Source organism: Ceratotherium simum, chromosome 16 (genome assembly GCF_057802395.1).
Source record: "Ceratotherium simum simum isolate JZ-2026a chromosome 16, ASM5780239v1, whole genome shotgun sequence".
In the NCBI taxonomy this organism is placed as follows: Eukaryota; Metazoa; Chordata; class Mammalia; order Perissodactyla; family Rhinocerotidae; genus Ceratotherium; species Ceratotherium simum.
This window is the reverse complement of record NC_141915.1, coordinates 8,803,239-8,822,130: the sequence shown is the minus strand read 5'-3', so window position 1 is coordinate 8,822,130 and position 18,892 is coordinate 8,803,239. Positions and strand designations below refer to the sequence as shown.

Below are 18,892 nucleotides of genomic sequence, written 5' to 3'. Positions count from 1 at the left end.
ACTGTTAGGGGTGGGTAGCAAGATATAGAATAGTATTCACTGTGTGCTACCATTAATGTAAAAAAAAGAGGAGGTATGTAGCAGGTTACACCATCTAGGTTTGTGTAAGTACATTCTATGATGTTTGCACAACGACCAAATCGCCTAATGACGCATTTCTCAGAATGTATCCCCGTCGTTAAGCGACTCGTGACCGTATAGAATACTTCTGCAGCTGGTAACATCGTTTGCTTCCAGAGAAAGGAAGTACATGGCCAAGGGTCAGGGTGAGAGGTTACCTTGTATCTCTCTTACAAATGAGAATTGTATCTCATGATATGTATTCTATGAATAAAGAGATTAAAATGATAATCCATGGTGCACATCCGGGGCTGGCTCTAGCCCGAGAGAGCACAGTACAGACATCTCTGGGATCTGTCTCAGACTTTTCTGCCTGAGCATGTCCGAGGTGCCTGTGGCTCTCCCAGCTCAGCAGAAGTGGCTTTGCCAGTGTTCCTGCTGATGGTGCTTCAAGCCTGATCTGCTCCTATGGAGCCAGCTAATCTGTGCTCTTTGTGGGAGGTGTGGAGCCTCGGGGAGGCAGAGCCGGAACCCCGTCAGTCTTTAACCCCTCATCGCAGCCCTACCTTCTGCTCACGTGGGAGCCGTCACAAGTGCAAGGCACAAGCAGTGCAGAAAACCCCCAGGTTTTGGACAGAAGCCACACACTCCAACGCCAGGCAGCCACGCAAACAAGTGAGGTCCCACGTGTCACAGAACTGCAGCTCAGGTGGGGGGTGACCAGCCTTGGATTCGGGAAGGGGTGGGGGGCTGTGGAGATCCGTCTAAGGGGCAGGTTTCTCTCAGCTCCTGCCAACTGTGGTTAAGCCAGAATGAGGAGTCCAGGTTGTCAGGTTATATGACTCGAGAGAAGCTGAAAATTGGGATTTTTGTGTCAAGTTTCTCAATTTTTAAATATGGGAATTAACTCAAGGTTAATAAGAATACTATCAACAACAACACCGCGTAAGGTAAACCAACTCCTCTGCCAGCTGAGTCAGGCTCGTGGGTCCCCAGCCGTGACCTCTGGTTCAGGGGCTCGAGGGTGGCTGCCAGGGCCACAGGCTTGGCTTGCAGTCCTGGGAGGAGAGGATGGGAGCAGTGCCAGGCAAGGAGAGGAGCCCCCTCCTCCTGGACACTGACATCTGGCTGATGGGAGGGTGGAGACTCCTGCTCTGGAGGGAAGCGTGACACGGTAGGAAGGATCAGGGGCAGGAATGACCCAGAGAGCCCTGGAGATGGGCAGCCCTGAATTCCTCCAGGTCAAGGTGGAGGTCTGAGGGATTCCCTGGGATGGGGCATTTTCTCCCAATGCTGCACCCACAGCCACCCAAGGAGTCACTGGCCTTCAGGAGCCTGCTTGCGGGGAGGGCCAGCCTCTCAATGTCCAGCATCAGGCAGCAGTCTCCCCAAACCCTCTTTTTGGGCCGACATCCCAAGGTGTATCTGGAGATGAGGCTCTTTCCGCGGCTTCCACGACCCACTGCCACGTGGGTCTCACTCGTGACCATCATGGAAACAAGGGCTGGGTTCCAAACTTTCACACATCACTCCTTTCGTGTTCTGGCTATCCTCATTTCAACAAATAATGGTGACAATGGTCCGTCTCTATTTTGCTTAATAATGTAGTCCATGAAAACTTCAATCGTATTTAATGATAAATTAGCTATGACATTACATTGGGCATTAAGAATTATGGAACTAGGAGGTTGAAGGCACTCAGAAGTGGGTGTAAATGTCCTCTCCAGGGCCCTGTCTAGGGTCTAGGAGGCGAGGGGTCCTGCAAACGGTCCTGTAACAACCACTGAAGGAGAGCTGGCTGGGCTGGGAAAGGGGGATGGGGGAGGATAAGGTCTCATCCCGTGTGTGGCTTCTGCCACGCTATGAGGACATCAGTGCCTGTCCTCGCCTCTGTCCACTCCGGTTTTGGGATTTCTCACTCTCGACCACCCCACAGGGATTTCCCTCAGTCCTCACAGGGCCCTGCACCCCATGGTGGGCATCTCGAGAACTGCACCTCGCCGGCCCCGTCGTGGGAGGCTGTTGTAACGACTTGGAATTCCTGGGGAGCCCTTCCTTGGGCACCCTGCCCAGAGCGTTGCATGCATTCTCACTTCCTCTTCCCAGCAGCCCCACGAGCTGGGCGACACTGGCCTCATTTTATATGAGGAAACCGAGGATGACAGAAGTTAAGTATTTGAATCCAGCCTGGGCTGACGACAGAACTCAAGCCCTCAACCCCGACGCTGGTCAACAGAAAACTCGTCCACTTTCCATGCAAACACTGGCCGAACGTCCCCTCCGGGCCACGCACCATGCTAGGTTCTCGAGAAGTTTGCACACATACGTTTCTAATGATATTTCCCATGACTGTTGATGTAGCATCTCTCCTCCTTGCCAGACAGTCTGCCCCAGGAGGGGAGGAAGATCACCTTTTCCTGTTTCCCTGGTACCTGGCACAGCGCGGGCACCTCATGGGTACTCAGTACAGCTTCTCGGTGCAATGACTTGGGGCTAGAGACAGAAGGTATAATCTCCGTCCTCCTGGTTTTACAGCCTCGTGAGGAAGGCAAACAAGTAAATAAGTAATTACAATACTTGGGGATAAATCTAGCGCTGGGGTAAGCATGGGGTGCCGGGGCTACCGGAAGGGCCAGGGATTCGGCGGAGGAATCTCGGAAGGAGGGATATTTAGTAGTAAGAGTAGGATAGAGGCAGACGGGGTGGCAGGTGAAGAGTGTTGCGGAGAGGAAAAGGCCCAGGGGTCTGAGGATGCACCCCATGTCGGGGAACACGCTGCTCAGTGTGGCTGGGGCTGAGTCAGGGAGCAGACAACACTGAGGCTGGGGGTCCCTGCAGGCGTGGGAGCCACGGAAGCGTCTGGCAGGGAGTGACGTGATTGGGCTGCCCTCGAGGTGAGCCTGCGGCGCGGACGCACTGGAGGGAGGATGCTGACTGCGGCCACCAGAGGAGGCTCCGCAGTGACAGGAGACGCAACGGCGGCTCAGAGCAGCACGGGAAAGAGGATGAGGAGGAGAACACGGGGTACTTTGCAGACAGACTTCACAGCACCATGACGTGAACTCAGTGACTGTCCACCAGGGTGACCCTGCTCCCTCCACCCCACCCCCCGACATCTGGCAATGTGGGGACATTTTGGGTTGTCACAACTGGGGGGGCAGGGTTGCTACTGGCATCTGGTGGGTGGAGGCCAGGGATGCTGGAAAACATCCTGCACCGCACAGGACAGCCCCCCAGAATAGAGCTATGCAACTTGAAAGGTGAATAGTGCGGCTCAGGTCAGAGGCCCTGAGCAGACTGGCCAGGGTGGACAGGAGCGCTTCCATTCCCTGGGATGGGAAACAGATGGGGGGAGAACAGACGATTCCAGGGAGAGGGAGGCAGTGGAGGGGGCGGTGAGCTGTGGGGTGTGCTGATGTCCAGTAAGCAATTAGAGCTGAAATGTTTATTTGCAACAACCTAGGAGTGCAGGATCACAGCCAGATGAGGAAACTGAGGCACGGAGAGGCAAGGTCCCTTGTCCCCTATCACGCAGCTAAAAAGTGCAGAGCAAGGTCAGGAGCCCACTTCCTAATTCCTGGGCCCCCACTCTTACCACAGCCCTGTGCTTCTATGACCTTAGGCCTCAAAGTCAAGGCTCAGTGCCCTGGGTCAGAAGGGCTGGAAACAGACAAGCAGCCCCGGGGTGACCACGGGCTCCACCCAGCAGGGCTCCAAGTCCAGAGAGGGAAGAGAAGGGAGAAACCTCCACGTGTGGATTCCCATCCCTTCCACCTCTGCTCCTCTAGGACAGAGCTCATCCTCCTCCCAAGGCCTCCTGGGCACAGCAAGTGCCTTGAGTCCATCCTCCACCTGGCAAACACAGAGCGGGTTCTAAGGAACCACCTTCCGCTTTGCTAAGAGCTAATAATGAGCCAGCCACTGTTGTAAGTGCTTTACACATATTAGCTCATTTAATCCTCACAACGACCCTGTAAAGCAGGATCTATTATCTCCATTTTACAGAAGAGGAAACTAAGGCACAGAGAGGTTAAGTAACTTAAGTAAGATCACACAACTTGTATACAATAATGGAGCCAGGGTCTGAAGCCAGGCAATCCGGCTCCAGAGCCTAGGCACTTAACCTATGTCACACTACCTTTCCACAGCACTGAGGCATAGATATGCCATGTCCCCAGCCAAGGCAGGGGCTCAAGGAGGAAGGAGTGCTCAACAGGGAGCAGGAGAGGGGTATGCCTCCCAGTGTGTACTGTTTGGGGGAAGTTCTGGGAGCCACTCCCAGCCTCGCTCCCCCTGAGATCGCCATCCTCAACCAGCAGCATCTCCACTCGGGCACCAACTCCGTTCTAACGCTCAGATAAGCAGAGTAACACACCCCGTCCCCGAGAGCCAGGGTGTCCACTGAGCAGCTGAGGTTCTGCCAGGGCCATCCTACCCAGGGGCAGCCAGAACCACAAGGGTTGCCCCCAGAAACTCTCTGGGGGTCCCGGGGGGCAGCAGCAGCAGCCACTTAGGCGCCTGGCCGTGGCAGGAGAGCCACTGAACGCAAGTGTGACCCACCCAGGGGGCCAGACGTGGGGAGGCCCTGAGCACATCCCTGACCCCGCCCCTGGTCCTGGACCAGCACGGAGGCTATGCTGGAGGGCAGAGGCCGCGGCTCCTCGCCCACCTATCTGACCAGCCTGCAGCATAGACAAGAAGATGGTTTCACAAACAAGCAGGCCCTGTTTCCTCCTGGAGGGAAGCTGATCTGGGAGGGTGCGGCCGAGAAAAAGCCAGAGCTGGGGTCTGTGGAAGCAGAAAACAAATGACCCCAAGGGCTCACCTCCAGCCCACGAGCTTCCACCCAGGGCCCCGGGGCCCCAGAAAGGTCACGTCAGGAAGCCAAAGCCGAGGACCACAGGAGGCCCCAAATTCCTCTTTCTAGGAGAGGAGCGTAGCCAGGTGGCTTTGTTGTCATCTTTTCTGGAATCCTCCGGATTCTGATACATCATGTGTGTGCCGAGGGCTGTGAGCTGCCATTAGTGCCCGTCACCTCCAATCAAGCCTCCCACTTGACTGCTGAGCCTCACTGCTGTCAAGTGGCCCACGTGTCTGCCCTTCAGAACGTGTTCTGGGCTGGGTGGGGAAGCCAGAGCATCAAATCAAGCTCAATTCTTGCTCCTTGGCCCCATCAAGCCTCAGACTGGGACCTGGACTCACCACCTTCTGCTGCCCAGGCCTCCAAATTTCTGCTCCGCAGGTCAGACAGCATGAGAAGTTGCTCACCCCATCCCCACACGCCAAGGGGGATTAGCCTGTGCCCTAGCCTCCTGGAGCTGGGCTGTTCTTCCTTCCCTCCTCTCTGAGCGGCCCTGCTATCTCCTTTTTGGAAACTGTGAGCTCTGGAGGATCAGCACCCAGAGGAAGGGGCTGAGCATGGGGAGAGCCAGTGCCATGCAGAAGGGAAAGAGCAGGGGTACAGAGGTCTGCAGCCCGTCTCCAGCCTGGAAATGTGTGGGGCCATCTGGGCTGGCAGCCAGCAGACCCAGGTCATCCTCACTTCCTCTGTGCCCTTTGGCCAGTCCCTCCCCAGCAAAACTTCCCCAAGGCTTGAGTGTCTATTTAAAACCTCCGGGGGTGTTGGTTACAATGCAAACTTTCCAGCCTGGCCCCAGAGAGAGCAATTTTAGGTCTAGGATTCCATCGAGGAATCTGCGTTTTAAACAAGTACCCCAGAGGCTTCAGATGCCCACTACACTGCAGGCTGGCTCGTGAGAAGCACTGACTCAGGTCAGCGTGAAGGAGGAGGGAAGGCCCTGAAGCAGGCGTGGACAAGGTGTGCCGGCCAAGGAGACCCCAGGCCATGTCCGTGCCCGGCCTACTCGGGTAGAGCTGGAGCTCCGGCTGAAAGACAGGGCACAGCCGGTGGTAACTCCAGCCCCTCCCTGGAGCCTGGCACCATCACCAAAGGCCTCTCCGGCAGCTCCGCGAGGCAGAACACTCTGCTTTTCACTTTTCATTTCTTTTTCACTTTTCTTCTATAATTCTAATATATCCCCTTCTCGCACTCTTCTTCTTTCCTCCTATTTCAGGGAACTTTTGGGAGTTTCTGCTTTGCCCCAACACTCTGGGCATTTTGTGACAATTTGAAGATGAGGACTGTGCCCTTGGGAAGTCTGGCCCAGGGCTGTCCACGCCTGGCCTGGCCTCATCAGCTCCTGTAATAAGGAAGCGGCGGCTGACCCAGGTCCACACGGCTGAGCCGCCCTGCCCTGCCCTCAGGAGGCAACTTCCACCCAGGCACTGCTGGTGGATAAGAGCACAGGTCTCGAATCCTGATGCTTCCCAGTGGTGTGACCTTGGGCGGGGTACTGCTCTGTGCCTCAGTTTGCTCATCTGCAAACAGGGTGACAAGAATACCAGTGTGTATCGAGCACTCACTGCACGCCAGGCTCTGTTCTAAGTGCTTTCCGTGCATGGACTCATTTAGTCCTTACATCATCCCTGCGGCACAGAGTCCACCATCTCCCCGTTGCACAGATGTGGACACTGAGACCCACAGAGGCCGAGAGACCTGCCCCAGGCTGTGGCCCAGCTAGTAGATGCTGGAACTGACACTCTGGCTTCAGAGTCCAGGTTCATAACCCCCATACTACTATATCCGTCCCATCACCTACACCTCATACGGCAAGTGGAGAATTAAATGGGCCATGCAGCATGCTACTTTGCATAATAAATGCACACAAAGGTGGCAGCCGTTATGACTGTTGCTATTGTTTGCCTGACCCTCTTTTTCCTCCAAAGCAGAATTTTCAGCCTCCATGAGCCAGGGAAATGCACCCACTCTTGGTTTCACCTGCATGCGGGTGGTCAGAACAGCTGAGAACTGTGTGATGGAGCCTGAGAGAGGAATGCCCCACGCCCAGCTCTGCTATCCCTGTGTCAAAACAGCAAACCTAGGACCACACTTATCATGTCTCCAAGTTCTTAGCTGTTCGAGCAGATGGACAACTTGTTTCTCTACATGGAGGAGGCACTAAAGTCCAGCGCCTGCTTTCCCCGAGCACAGGGCTGATGGGGGTGCAGGGGAGCTCCTCCTCGCCTCCACGTGGGGGCTTGGCGGGCTTTTGGAAGAGCCCTGGGAGGCGGTTTGGCCACTCTCGGCAGAGGCTGCCTGCTTCCCATCAGGAACTCCCAGGAACTCTATTCTTAGGGCGCTTTCTCTTACTCTTTGACATCTTCCAGAAGTTACCCCGCACAAAAGCAACCCCGCCGTGGCTGTAATTTACACGTCACGTCACTTGCGCAGAGCATGGTCCACCCCCTTCAACCCACTCCTGCACTTGTACCTTCCCCTGCCCGCCCTGCAAAAATGGCTTCTGCCTCATTCCAACTACCACCCTTCCACTCATTCACCCGGCGAGAACAAGTGAAATGTGGAATCGACAGAAGGAAGGGGGTGGGGGAGGCGGGGGGAAACTTTGGCTACATCCAAGCTTTGGAACTTCCCCGATTCCAGGCTAGGCATCGCTTCCACTCAGCGGTCCACACTGCCATGGCAACAGCCCAGCCGTGGCTGAAAAGCCCCAGCTTGCCACTCAACCTGCGAGCGCTCCGCAGGAGCCACTTACCGTGATGGTGTTCTCCTTGCTCTGCTTTTTGCCTGGTGACGAGGATCCCAGATTCTGGGGAGAGAGGCAAGAAACATCGTCAAAGCTGTTCTCCATATTGGACGTCCTTTTTCATTCGGGTTCCCTGAAGGTGGAGGGATCGATCGGTTAAAAGCCCCGTGCTGGGGAAGTTGGGGATGCTCAGGCTGCCGTTAACTCCTACGTCACCATATTCCGGGAGAGGGCAGGCAGGAGCACCCCTGACCCCACACTGCTCACGGCTGGAAGGCAAATTGGAGGAAGCCTTCAGCACAGGCTCCAAGGGAACTGCTCCAAACCAGGTCTGCCTCCTCTTCTCCCAGTCTGTGACTGGGGAGTTAACCCGTCAGCTGCCCTCTACTGGTAGGCGGTTCTATGTGCCGCCGGCTGCCTGAACCTGCAGAATCCACCGGAGAGGAGAGTTAAGGCACATTGCAGGCCACCACCTCCTGGCACTGAGGATTCAAAACATGACATCCTAGTCCGAATCCCCTGGGTCCAACATATCAAACCCTAAATATGTGCAATATGCACGGGGGCTCTCGGCCACCTCCGTGACTTGCTGCTCTCCCAACCCCGAGAGCAGGGAGGGATTTTCAGCCCAGCCGTGTTTCAGTTTTCATTCAGACTTCGGATTGCCGTTTTGTGTCTTCCTGTTGCCAGCAAGAAAACCTCCAAGCCCACAGGTCCTCAGCAGCTTGCCCCAGTCCTAGGATGGCTCTGGTACGGAAAATTAAAGATTGCCAGCTGAAAACACATTGTTCCTAAGAGCCTATGACCCTAAAGGGGAGCATCAATTCTGGGTCTCCATTGTCCCACTGTCGGCTGTTACATTAGGGATTCAGCAGGGTCGCTGAGCAGGACGTGTGATGCCCACTCCTGTCCTGAGCCACACAATGAGCTGGGAAGCAGGCTCACCCCTCAGGCACCATGGTGGTCACTGTATGTGTGTCCTGGCACTCGGGGTCTTGTTCTTTCTCTAGTGGAATGTAAGGAAGTGGCCTTCAGGACTCTACAGAGAAAGGCCCAGAAAAAGCACAGAGGGACTTCTCTAGCTCAGGGAACCAGCAACCGCATCCCCAGGCCAGCACAGCCCTGGACGACCTGGCAGGATGAGTGTCCAGCGGTAGGGGTCGGCCCCTGCTTCAGGAACCCATCTACTCATCAGGCAAAACAGGGAGCTCGATGGGGTCCCTGCTATGGTCACCTCATTCCCTTGCTCCCATCCAGACCTACTTTAGCTGGTAAGTAAAGTCAACTAATGAAACCGATATCCTCAGACTGTCTAGCTAAAAGGGACCTAGTAGATGACCCATTTCACAGACAGGAAAATGAACTCACTAGCCTTGACATTCTGCTAAGTAATGCGACTTCTCGGAGCCTCCGTTTCACGTCTGCTACCAACAGTCCTCAAGCTTTGTATTGCGTCAAAATTAACCAAGGAATTTACCCAAAACTGAGTCCCGGCTGCACCTCCCAGAGCTTCTGATCCAGCAGGTCTCGGGGGGACCTCCCTTGGATGCACGCTGATCTACGTCCTGTCGTTTCATCGAGGCTCCCTACTTCCGGCAGCTGCCCTAGCAGTCCCAACAGGCTCTGGGGCAACATCGAGCTTGTGACCAACTACAGCTTCTGTAGATGTTTATAATGCATCAACTCATCCAGCTCACCCACCCTGGACCCTCCTAAGCTATCAGTTCTGCCCCAGGGCACTTGCCAAAATTGGGCGGTCCAAGAGAAAGGTAGGCAGAGGCTGCAGGGCAGGAACCCAGGTGCCCCTCTCCGAGGAGAAGAGACAGGTGCAGAGCTCTCACAGGTTCATTCATGCAGAGGCACTGGCCAAGCAAATACACGCCAGGGAGGGGGAAGGGGAAGGGGAGCCTTTGGGATGGATTCCGCAGTTTGCAGGAGTCCCCCTGCCACGGACACACAGTACCACCGTGCTCCCACTCCAGCCTACCAGGAAGGGCCACCAGTGCTCCAGCAGCCTTGGCAACAGCCTTTGAGTCTATGTATCAGCGCTGACACGGATGGTGATGAGGAAAAGGATGAAGAGGATAACTAGCAGCGGGAGGAAGGTCTGCAAGAGCTCCTGCCACTGAGCGCTTGCTTCGGAGGCAAGCACCAAGCTAGGCACTGGACATCCGCACAACCCCAGCAAGCTCAGTAGCATCGAGTCCATTTTACAGATGATGAAACCGAGGCTTGTAGAAACTCACTAACTTGTCTAAGGTCACAAGGCAAATAAACAGAGGACACTGGAGCCGAAGCCCGAAGAACTCTTTTCTCTATCTTCCACCATCTCTCCACTTGGAGACCTGGGACAATCTCTTGTTTTCCAGGTGTCCCTGCGGGGGACAAAAACGATCTCCATCATCCACAAATGTGGATTTGGGGACCATTGTGTCCCAGGCTCTGTAAAATGAAGCTGGACCCAGAGGTCACCACCCACCCTGTAACCTGGGCCAGGACAGGAGTACAAGTAATGGCATTAAGGGTGGCGTTCCAAGTGTGGGTGTCAGCACATTCCCCATCTCCGCCCTACAGCTGTGCACATCCAGCCAGGGACGGGCAGGGGATCACAGGCCCTTCCACGCAGTCTCAGGCTCTGCGTTTGTTGCTGATGACGTGTGCCTAGTGTTCCAATGTCATATACATAAACATATGTCATATACATACATATGCATCACACACACACCCCATAGCACTCCACTGAAAGGGCCCAGAAGGAAAGAGACCTCAGCCTCAGTGGAAACACCTACCAGCTAGCAGCTGGTTTCTTTTTTTTTTTTTTTTAAAGATTTTATTTATTTATTTTTCCCTCAAAGCCCCAGTAGATAGTTGTATGTCGTAGTTGCACATCCATTCTAGTTGCTGTATGTGGGACGCGGCCTCAGCATGGCCGGAGAAGCGGTGCGTCGGTGCTCGCCCGGGATCCGAACCCGGGCTGCCAGCAGCGGAGCGCGCGCACTTAACCGCTAAGCCACGGGGCCGGCCCTAGCAGCTGGTTTCTAAACACTCTTCCCTGCTAAAAGGAACCCAGGCTCCTTGGAGAAATGGCTAATTCCAAGTGCCAGGTGGACCTGGAACATCTTATCGTGCTGGGAGGTAAGAAAGTGTTCAAAGAATGACATAACAAAAGGACCCAGGCACCAGCTTCAAGAGGCTCCCACAAGCCAAATTTGGGACAGTTTGAGCATGAACGTGAATAATGACTACAAATGATTAACACCAAGAGGTGAGGAGAGGGAGAGGGCAGCATTTCTTTATGGAAGAAAGCCAATAAAAAATGTATAAGGAATTAGAAAATCACTGTTTGCAAACCCCAAAGTCAAAACGAATTCAGTCCATGATTATCAAAGATGCTCAAAGTGCTGAGTGAAATGTGCATGGTCTCACCCTGTTACCCCACAGATTACGGACAAATTCAAAACAAGAAACGTCCCCCTCAAAGGAGAAATCTGGTAGGCACCACATAACCCAGAGCTCAAAGCCGGCATCAGCGGCAGGTGAGAAGCTGGGAGTGTGCAGCTCCCGACGCCCCAGTGGGAAGCACTCAACAGGCCCCTGGGGTATTCTTGCCAAAACTGCTGAACCTGAGTCTAAGCACAAGAAAACAACTGGACCAAGAATGCAGGTCATTCTACAAGACAGCTGACCTGGACTCTTCCCCAAAAAAGCCACTATAAGGAAAGACAAAAGAACAAATGAGTGCCGAATACAGTCTAGACTAAAAGAGACTAAAGTGATAATTGACATGAAATGGCAAATCCATACAATGGAGTAATATTTGGCCACAAAAAAGAAATAAAGTACTAACACATATGACAACATTAATGGACCTTCAAACATTATGCTAAGTGAAAGAAGCCAGACACAAAAGACCACATACGGTATGACTCCATTTGTATGAACTGTCCAGATCAGGCAAATCTATATAGAGACAGAAAGCAGATGAGTGGTTGCCTAAAGTTTACAGTGATTCTTTTTGGGGTGATGAAATTGTTCTAAAATTGATTGTGATGGTGGTTGCACAACTCCACGACTACTGTGTTGCAGATTTTAAATGGGTGCATTGTACACTATGTGAATGACATCTCAATAAAGCTGTTCAAAAGACAGAGAGAGAGAGAAAGCAAAGATTTATGTCAACCAATGTATCCACGTGTGAAACTTGAATGGATCCCGGATTGGGGAGAACAGCAGCATTCTGAGGACAACTGGGGAGTCTGAATATGGATTATATATATTAGATGATATTATTATTATTTTTATTGAGGTCACATTGGTTTATAACATTATGTAGATTTCAGGTGTACATCATTATATTTCTGTATAGACTACATCATGTTCATGACCAAAAGTCTACTTTCCATGTGTCACCATACACATGTGCCCCTTTACCCCTTTCGTCCTCCACCCTCCTCCTTCCCCTCTAGTAACCACCAATGTGTTCTCTGTAACTGTGTTTGTTTACCTTCCACATATGCATGAAATCATACGGTAATTGTCTTTCTCCATCTGACTTATTTTGCTTAGCATAATACCCTCAAGATCAATCCATCTTGTCGCAAATGGCACAATTTTGCCTTTTTTGTGGCTGACTAGTATTCCATTATATGTTAAGGACTTTCTTTAAAATAATCCATTTGGTGTGGGGGGGGGTGTCAGGGGTTGGGAATGGGAATATAAATGAAATGAGATCGGCCAAATAATTGTTGAAGTTAAGCGACTGGTCCATGGTACTTTATTTTAGCATTCCTTCTACTTCTCTAAACGTTTGCAAAAGTCCAGAGTAAAAGTGGGTTTTTTTTAACTTTCCTTGGCCTATGATTCTAGCAAGTTTTTCTCCTTCCCTTTTTTTAAATCTCTCCCAGCCTGGTTTCCTGGCCTCACCGTGAGGACGGCCCGAGGGTGGTGACACACAAGGCACTGCTTGGGGGACCACAGTGGGTCATTCACAACAAATCCAGCAAGCCCCACCCTGCACGTCTTCTCCACCCTGTCTCCTGCCCTGTGAATAGTCTGGTCCCACCCCCTCGGCAGGTGGGATCCAGTATGAAACCTCTCAATGGTTTCCCAATGAGAATAAAACCCAAGCTCCTCACAATAGGCCTGTGCAGACTCCGCCGGCCCCATCTTCCACCCTCCCTACCCCTGCTAATTTAATAAACCACAGCCCGCTCGGCCTCCACGGGTTCTCTGACATCACAGCTCTCCTTCCTGCCTCCAGGCATCCACACGTGTGTCCCCTCCACCTGGAATACTATCCCACCCCCTACCTCTTTGCCAAGCCAAGCCCTTGCTCTTCTTCCCAGTCTCAGCTTAAGTATCTTCTGTTATGGAGTCTATCACTGACCTTTCCACCACCATCCACCACCACCCAGTGAGGTCCTCGCAGTGCACACTTCCTCCAGCCCTTATCACTGCTGGGACGAAGTAACCATTTATCCCATGTCTTTCTCCAGCACCAGCTATAAGCCCCCATCAAGGCAGGAGCTGTCTGTGTCTGTGACCCAGTGCCTGGCAAAGAGCAGATGCTCAATAGAACATGTATTATTGAATTGAGGGGGGCCCCATTACGTAAATGAGCTCCCAGCATCTCACCTCTTTCTCCACTTGAGACTCCATTCTCCTACAGGCCCCCAAAGTCTCTAAGCCCTTAGTCCCATGCCCTTTCCTCTCTCCTGTGTCTTCCTGAGGGAAGTTCATGGGAAGCCAGAACAACTGAAAGGTGGGTCACAAAAGGGCCTGGGCACTGGTGGGCAGGTCCCTTGCTCTCTCAGTACCTGTGCAGGGATCAGAAAAGGCTCCCACCACAGCCCCAGGAAGGAAGGCAGGCAGGGGACAGGCTAGAACGTGCTTCTGCAAAGACCGGCAAGACTGTCAGCCTCTAACCTCCCCTGCCCCCCCAATCGAGAGGGCCCCATTTATCCAGTACCCACTCAGCCCACCCCAGGGCTGCAGACTTGAAAATCTCCACTGGGTGGCACCAGATCACCACCACCTGTGCCCAGCCGTCCAGGTCTTCCAGGGCTGGGAGAAGCAGAGGGCAGGCACCCCAGCACCCAGCCATCGGTCCTCCTATGACAGGGCATGGTGGGGACACACTCCTGGTTTCCTTGAAGATCAGGTATGCACTCCCCTCTCCCACCAACATTCTAACTTTCCTGATTAGCTTGCTTAAAGAGGGGCAGCTAGCAGGTAGCAGAAAAAGAACACAACAGGGTTTTTTGACCAAACCCTGAGCAAGCCACTAGACCCACCTATTCATTCATTCATTCTTCAAATATTATTGTCATAATTGTTATTAATTATAACTGACAGCCTGGGACAGTGTGAGTAAATACTATGCCCACTGAAGCGTGCTGTATACACCTTGGGGACCATCTGTTGGTAGCACTCTCTGTAAAGACCAGACCTTCTCAACCTCTTTCTATAAGTGGCCTCCAGCACCTCTGTGGAAAGGCAGCTCCACAGGTTCACAAATCCCTCCACAGCCTAAAAGGATAGCATTCTACCTCACAGTGCTGGGAACTGGTGAACAGATGCATATCTGCTCTCTCCACAGACTGCAGCATTTATTTCTGTTACTTTGATGAGACCTCAACTCTCAACATTATCATCCAGAAAGAATATACTCAACCCCGTGGGTCCTGAGGCGGTTGCTGCCTGCCCAGGCTGGATTCCAGAGCTGACCTTCCCTGCATCCCCGGCACCAGAACCTCGCTTCCACCTTCTTGTGTTAACAATGCTCATCGCATCTGTCTGCTACAAAAGTAAAATGTGTTCATTTTAGTAAATTTAGTAAATTTTAGTAAAATACTGGAAAGTGTAAAGAAAAGAAAAATTACTCATGGTCTTAGAACCAAGGTTTCTCAACCTCAGCACCATTCATCTTTTCCAACTGGAGAATTCTTTATTGATGGGGGCTGTCCCGAGCATTGTAGGATGGTTAGCAACATCCCTGGCCTCTACCCACTAGAGGCCAGTAGCACCCCCTCCCCCTGGAGACAACCAGAATGTCTCCAGACATCGCCTAATGTCCCCTGACTGAGAGTCATGGTCTTAGGTGCAGACTGAACCACCATCAATGTTCTGGTTTATCTTTCCTCCAGTCATTTCTCTGCACATATGAATAGATTTCCTCCTCCCAGATAAGACTGATTGGATACACAGTTTCTGTTCTGCTTTTCCCACTAAATATTATGTTATGAGCATTTTCCCAGGTCATTAAATTTTTCTCAGAAGAAGGCTTTTTAATGGCTGCATGACATCATTGGCTGGATGGATGTTCAGTGCCAATATCCATTTTACCCATCCCCTGTTGCTGGACAGTGAGGTTGGGTCCAACATTGAAGTGCTGTAAATAATGCTTGAACGAACAGCTTCACGCATCAATCAGGATCCCTGAATATATTCCAAGAACAGATGCTGGAAGGGAAATTCCTGGGTCAAAGGCTTCCGGCACACACTGTCAAACTGGCTTCTGAGAAGGTTGTACCAGTATACATTTTGTTTTTAAATGGTTGAGTAACATTACATAATATTTCAGGGGGTGGAGGGAGCCACGTTCTATTAGGAAAGGAAGGAAAAATGATCGGGGGGGTTTCCAACATTCTTCCTGATGATATCCGCAGCACCAGCTTTTCCAGTTATGTTATTACCACAGCAGAACCCAGGCTGATGTCTTCAGAAAAGGCTCCGAAGTCAGGTGGCAGATCAAACAGACTGAGGGCGGCTGTGTTGAGAAGGCTATTTGGGGCTCAGCAGGAAACACGTGAGGCCAGGGCTGTGATGCGTGCTGTGAGCAGGGAAGGGAAGGGGACACACACACATGTGCACTACTGACTGTGCCTAGACGCTTGCTGCTCCAGCGTGGTCCCCCACCAGCAGCATTCGTATTACCTGGGAGCTGGTTGGAAATATATAATCTCCAGCCCCTCCCTAGTCCCCTTGAATCAGAATCTGCCTTTTAACCAGAGGCTCGGTGATTCAAATGTTAAGAAGCTTTGGCCCACTCCCATGGCCAAATTCTTTCCTCGAGTTTTAACTGACCTGAACCTGAGGCCCACACTCAGCCTCCTAAGAGAACAAGTTAATTACATTTCCGAAAATCCACACTCTTGCCTGCATTAAAGATAAGTGCCACATTTTAGCTGACTGTAGGAACAGATCACAAAGTCTTTCTTTCAGTGACTGGCACGCAGTACCCACTGTTGTTGGTAACAAGCAGCTACTATTATCATCAACATCAGCAACAGTATCATCATTATCATCACGCTTGGGGCCTGGCATTTTAATTCCTGGAAAGGGTTGGCAGAATTTGGAAGCTTCATCAAGAACATCTTCTTGATAATTTATGGGTAGACTAAATAAGACTCGTCCTCAGCTTCTTAGACGAAGCTTAATGCAACTTAGAACCACAGGGCTTGGCATCAAGGGCTAGTCTGACCACTCAGTCATCATGTCAACCTGCAGGAGCCACTTAACCGGTCTGAGGCTCAGTGACCTCATCTGTAATATGAGAACAATACTGACACCCACCTCAGGCGTTTGCACAAGTGTCAACTGAGATAACAAATGCAAAAGCAGTTTGGGAATCTGAAAACATACTCCCATTTCTTTCCATCCTATCGCTGTCTCTATGCTAGATTACTAAATATGATAAAATGTTTTACAAAATTCCATTCTGGGTTAAGTTGGGGTAGGAAAGGGGCACATAGAAAAAGAAAATGGCCTGGCCCCACCCATATTCTTAAAGTGATGGAAAATCTAGACTCTACGTATCAGGAATCCAGACAGCAGGATAGAGCCCTCTGCCCTAGCAACAGTTACAACCCCATCACCATCAGCCACTCCAAACTGCCCTCAACTTCTAGAAAAACCAACGAATGACGATCGCCCCCTCCCCCAATCATAGCGCACTGGAATGACCCAGATATACCACCACTTTCTACTCAGGGCAGAACTGGGCTGGAGCCACCTGGACCCCTGTGATGTCCCCATCTTAATGACCCCTCTCCCTGGGCCTGCGTGAACAGCTGCCCCTACCTCCCGTATCAGGACCCCTTACCTGGGAGTCACCGGTGGATTTTCGGACACTCATGTGGGCAGTCTCGAGAGGGTGCGCTGGGGTCCCTGACGCGTGGTATCCATTCACTGCGGGGACAGAAACACTGCTCAGACGCTACATTGGCCGTGGACGGGCTCCTCCGGCTTTCTGCAAACACAGCCCCTTCTCCCACCTCAGGGCTTGCTTCTGAGACGTCCGGCACGAATGGGACCATCTCTCGGGATCTCACCAGTATCTGCAGAGCTGGAAATAGGTTGAGAGCATCTCTCTAATCCCCAGAACCCAATTCCTGAACTCACAGCAGACCAAGTTTCCTTTTGAACCAGAGAGGAAAAGAAATGTGCTTAATAGGAGGCGAGGTCATTACAGTCCAACAGCCATTGCCAAAAATGCCGCATCAGTTGCAGTCACTGGAGCTGGTCAAGAGTCCAGTCTTGAGCAAGCCCTGGCGGTCTAGTGGTTATGATTCAGTGCTCTCACTGCCGCAGCCCGGGTTCATTTCCTGGTCAGAGAACCATGCCACCCGTCTGTCAGTTGTCATACTGTGGCGGCGGCTCACACAGAGAACTAAACTAACAACTAGGATACACAACCATGCACTGAAGCTTCAAAAGAAAAAGAACAGTCCACTCTCCACAGAGTCAGGTGGCCCTGCCACCACTTTCCTGCAATCCCCCCAAAGGAACTTCTCTCTGAGGACTTTCTCCACTCTCACCCTCTGTGGGTATAATGGAAAGAGGACTGGGTTTCCTGGTTTCCACGAAATTTGACTTTGCCAATTAATAGCCAACTGATCATATGATAGCCTTCTTGAGTCGCAGTTTTTCTGAAGTTAAAAAAAAAAAAAATTCAAGGCTCTAAAATTCTACCCCTATGACATTCACTCATGCTCCTAAGGTGTGCCGATAAAACTGCTCTCCATGCCGGGAATGGGGGGAGCCCTGGTTTGCAGCATCTGCCAATTTCTGTGGCATAAATACTCCCATTGTGGCCAATTTGGAGGCCCCAACACTGCTGCATGCTCCTGACATCACAAATACACATGGTGGCCTGTGCAATCTCAGGCCCCAGAGGCGGCCTGCTCTCATGGATGTAGTTATGTGAGCTTAGGCAGCCTAGGTTCCTTCTCAGGGAGCCTAGGTTCCTTCTCAGGGAGCCTCAGCTTCTGTATCTGTAAAACGGGGGTAATTCTTCTGAGTCCCCAAACATACTTTGTTGGTATGAAAATCCAATAAGACAATACTTGCAAAAGGGATCTGTAAGTTAGAAAGTACTTCATGCAGAAAGAGGGGAGGGTTGGAGAGAGGGAAGGTCACTGCTTCTGTTCCTGAATCCAGTCACCTTGAACCCCAAACCTGCTTGATCTCTGGAGACCAAGAGAGCTGCCTTCCTTATGCCCCAGGCTTGGAGGAATGGCCACAACGTACATACCGGGCAGGTCGGATGGAGCAAGACATACAAACTGCTGTCCAGCTCATAGCTCTTGCTGAGAGAGCTCTGCAGAGTGGCGGGGAGAGAAGGGGAGAAGGGCTGAAAGTCACTAACACCTACTTATCTGGAGTGGCAAGTGCTGGAGACAAGCAACAGGGTGACGAAGGCCACCCCACGTAGAGGCCTTTTCATGCTGGGGGATGTCCCTCATTCTCCACTGCTTGCAGTGAGAAATCCAGGGCCACCTGCCAGCAAAGCCACACTCAGCAGATTCCTGCGGGCAGCTCAGCTTCTCCCTGATCTGCAGGGTTGGCCCGATGCTCTAGAAGAAGGGTGGGCACAAACACACTAAGACAACAGGAAACGGGGCAAAGAGCTCCAGTGCAGGGGCTTAGGGAAGCAACTAGAAACAACAAATTAACCCCATGTGGCCAGCCACAGTCCTGGTCTACACTCGCACCCCTCAGGCAGCTGGTCAAATGCTCATACTATCCACACATCCTCTAGGTACAGAGGGGGGACGGGCATTCCGAGAGCATCAGAGAATGCTGCGGGGGCTGAGGAGGATCTAGTTACGCCAGGAAGGAAATGAGACTGATGATAAATAGCACCCACAATGAAGGCATAACATTTGAGAAATTTTACTTATCAAGGGGCATAGCACTGCAAGGGATAAAACAGAAATGCTGGAGAA

At 52.0% G+C, this 18,892-nt stretch overlaps 1 protein-coding gene across 2 annotated transcripts in view; it reads right to left on the bottom strand.

The window, feature by feature from the left end:
• The window catches only part of GAS7 (growth arrest specific 7), a 223,727-nt gene that overhangs the window by 33,767 nt on the left and 171,068 nt on the right, over window positions 1–18,892 (bottom strand). The window contains exons 4-5 of one of the 2 annotated variants that reach the window (XM_004433061.3): window positions 16,768–16,853; window positions 7,674–7,727 (exon numbers count right to left, since the gene is read on the bottom strand). In XM_004433061.3, coding sequence (XP_004433118.1) covers window positions 7,674–7,727; window positions 16,768–16,853 — 140 coding nt within the window. The remainder of the gene's footprint in view (window positions 1–7,673; window positions 7,728–16,767; window positions 16,854–18,892) is intronic. The other variant, XM_087440421.1, reaches the window with a different exon arrangement.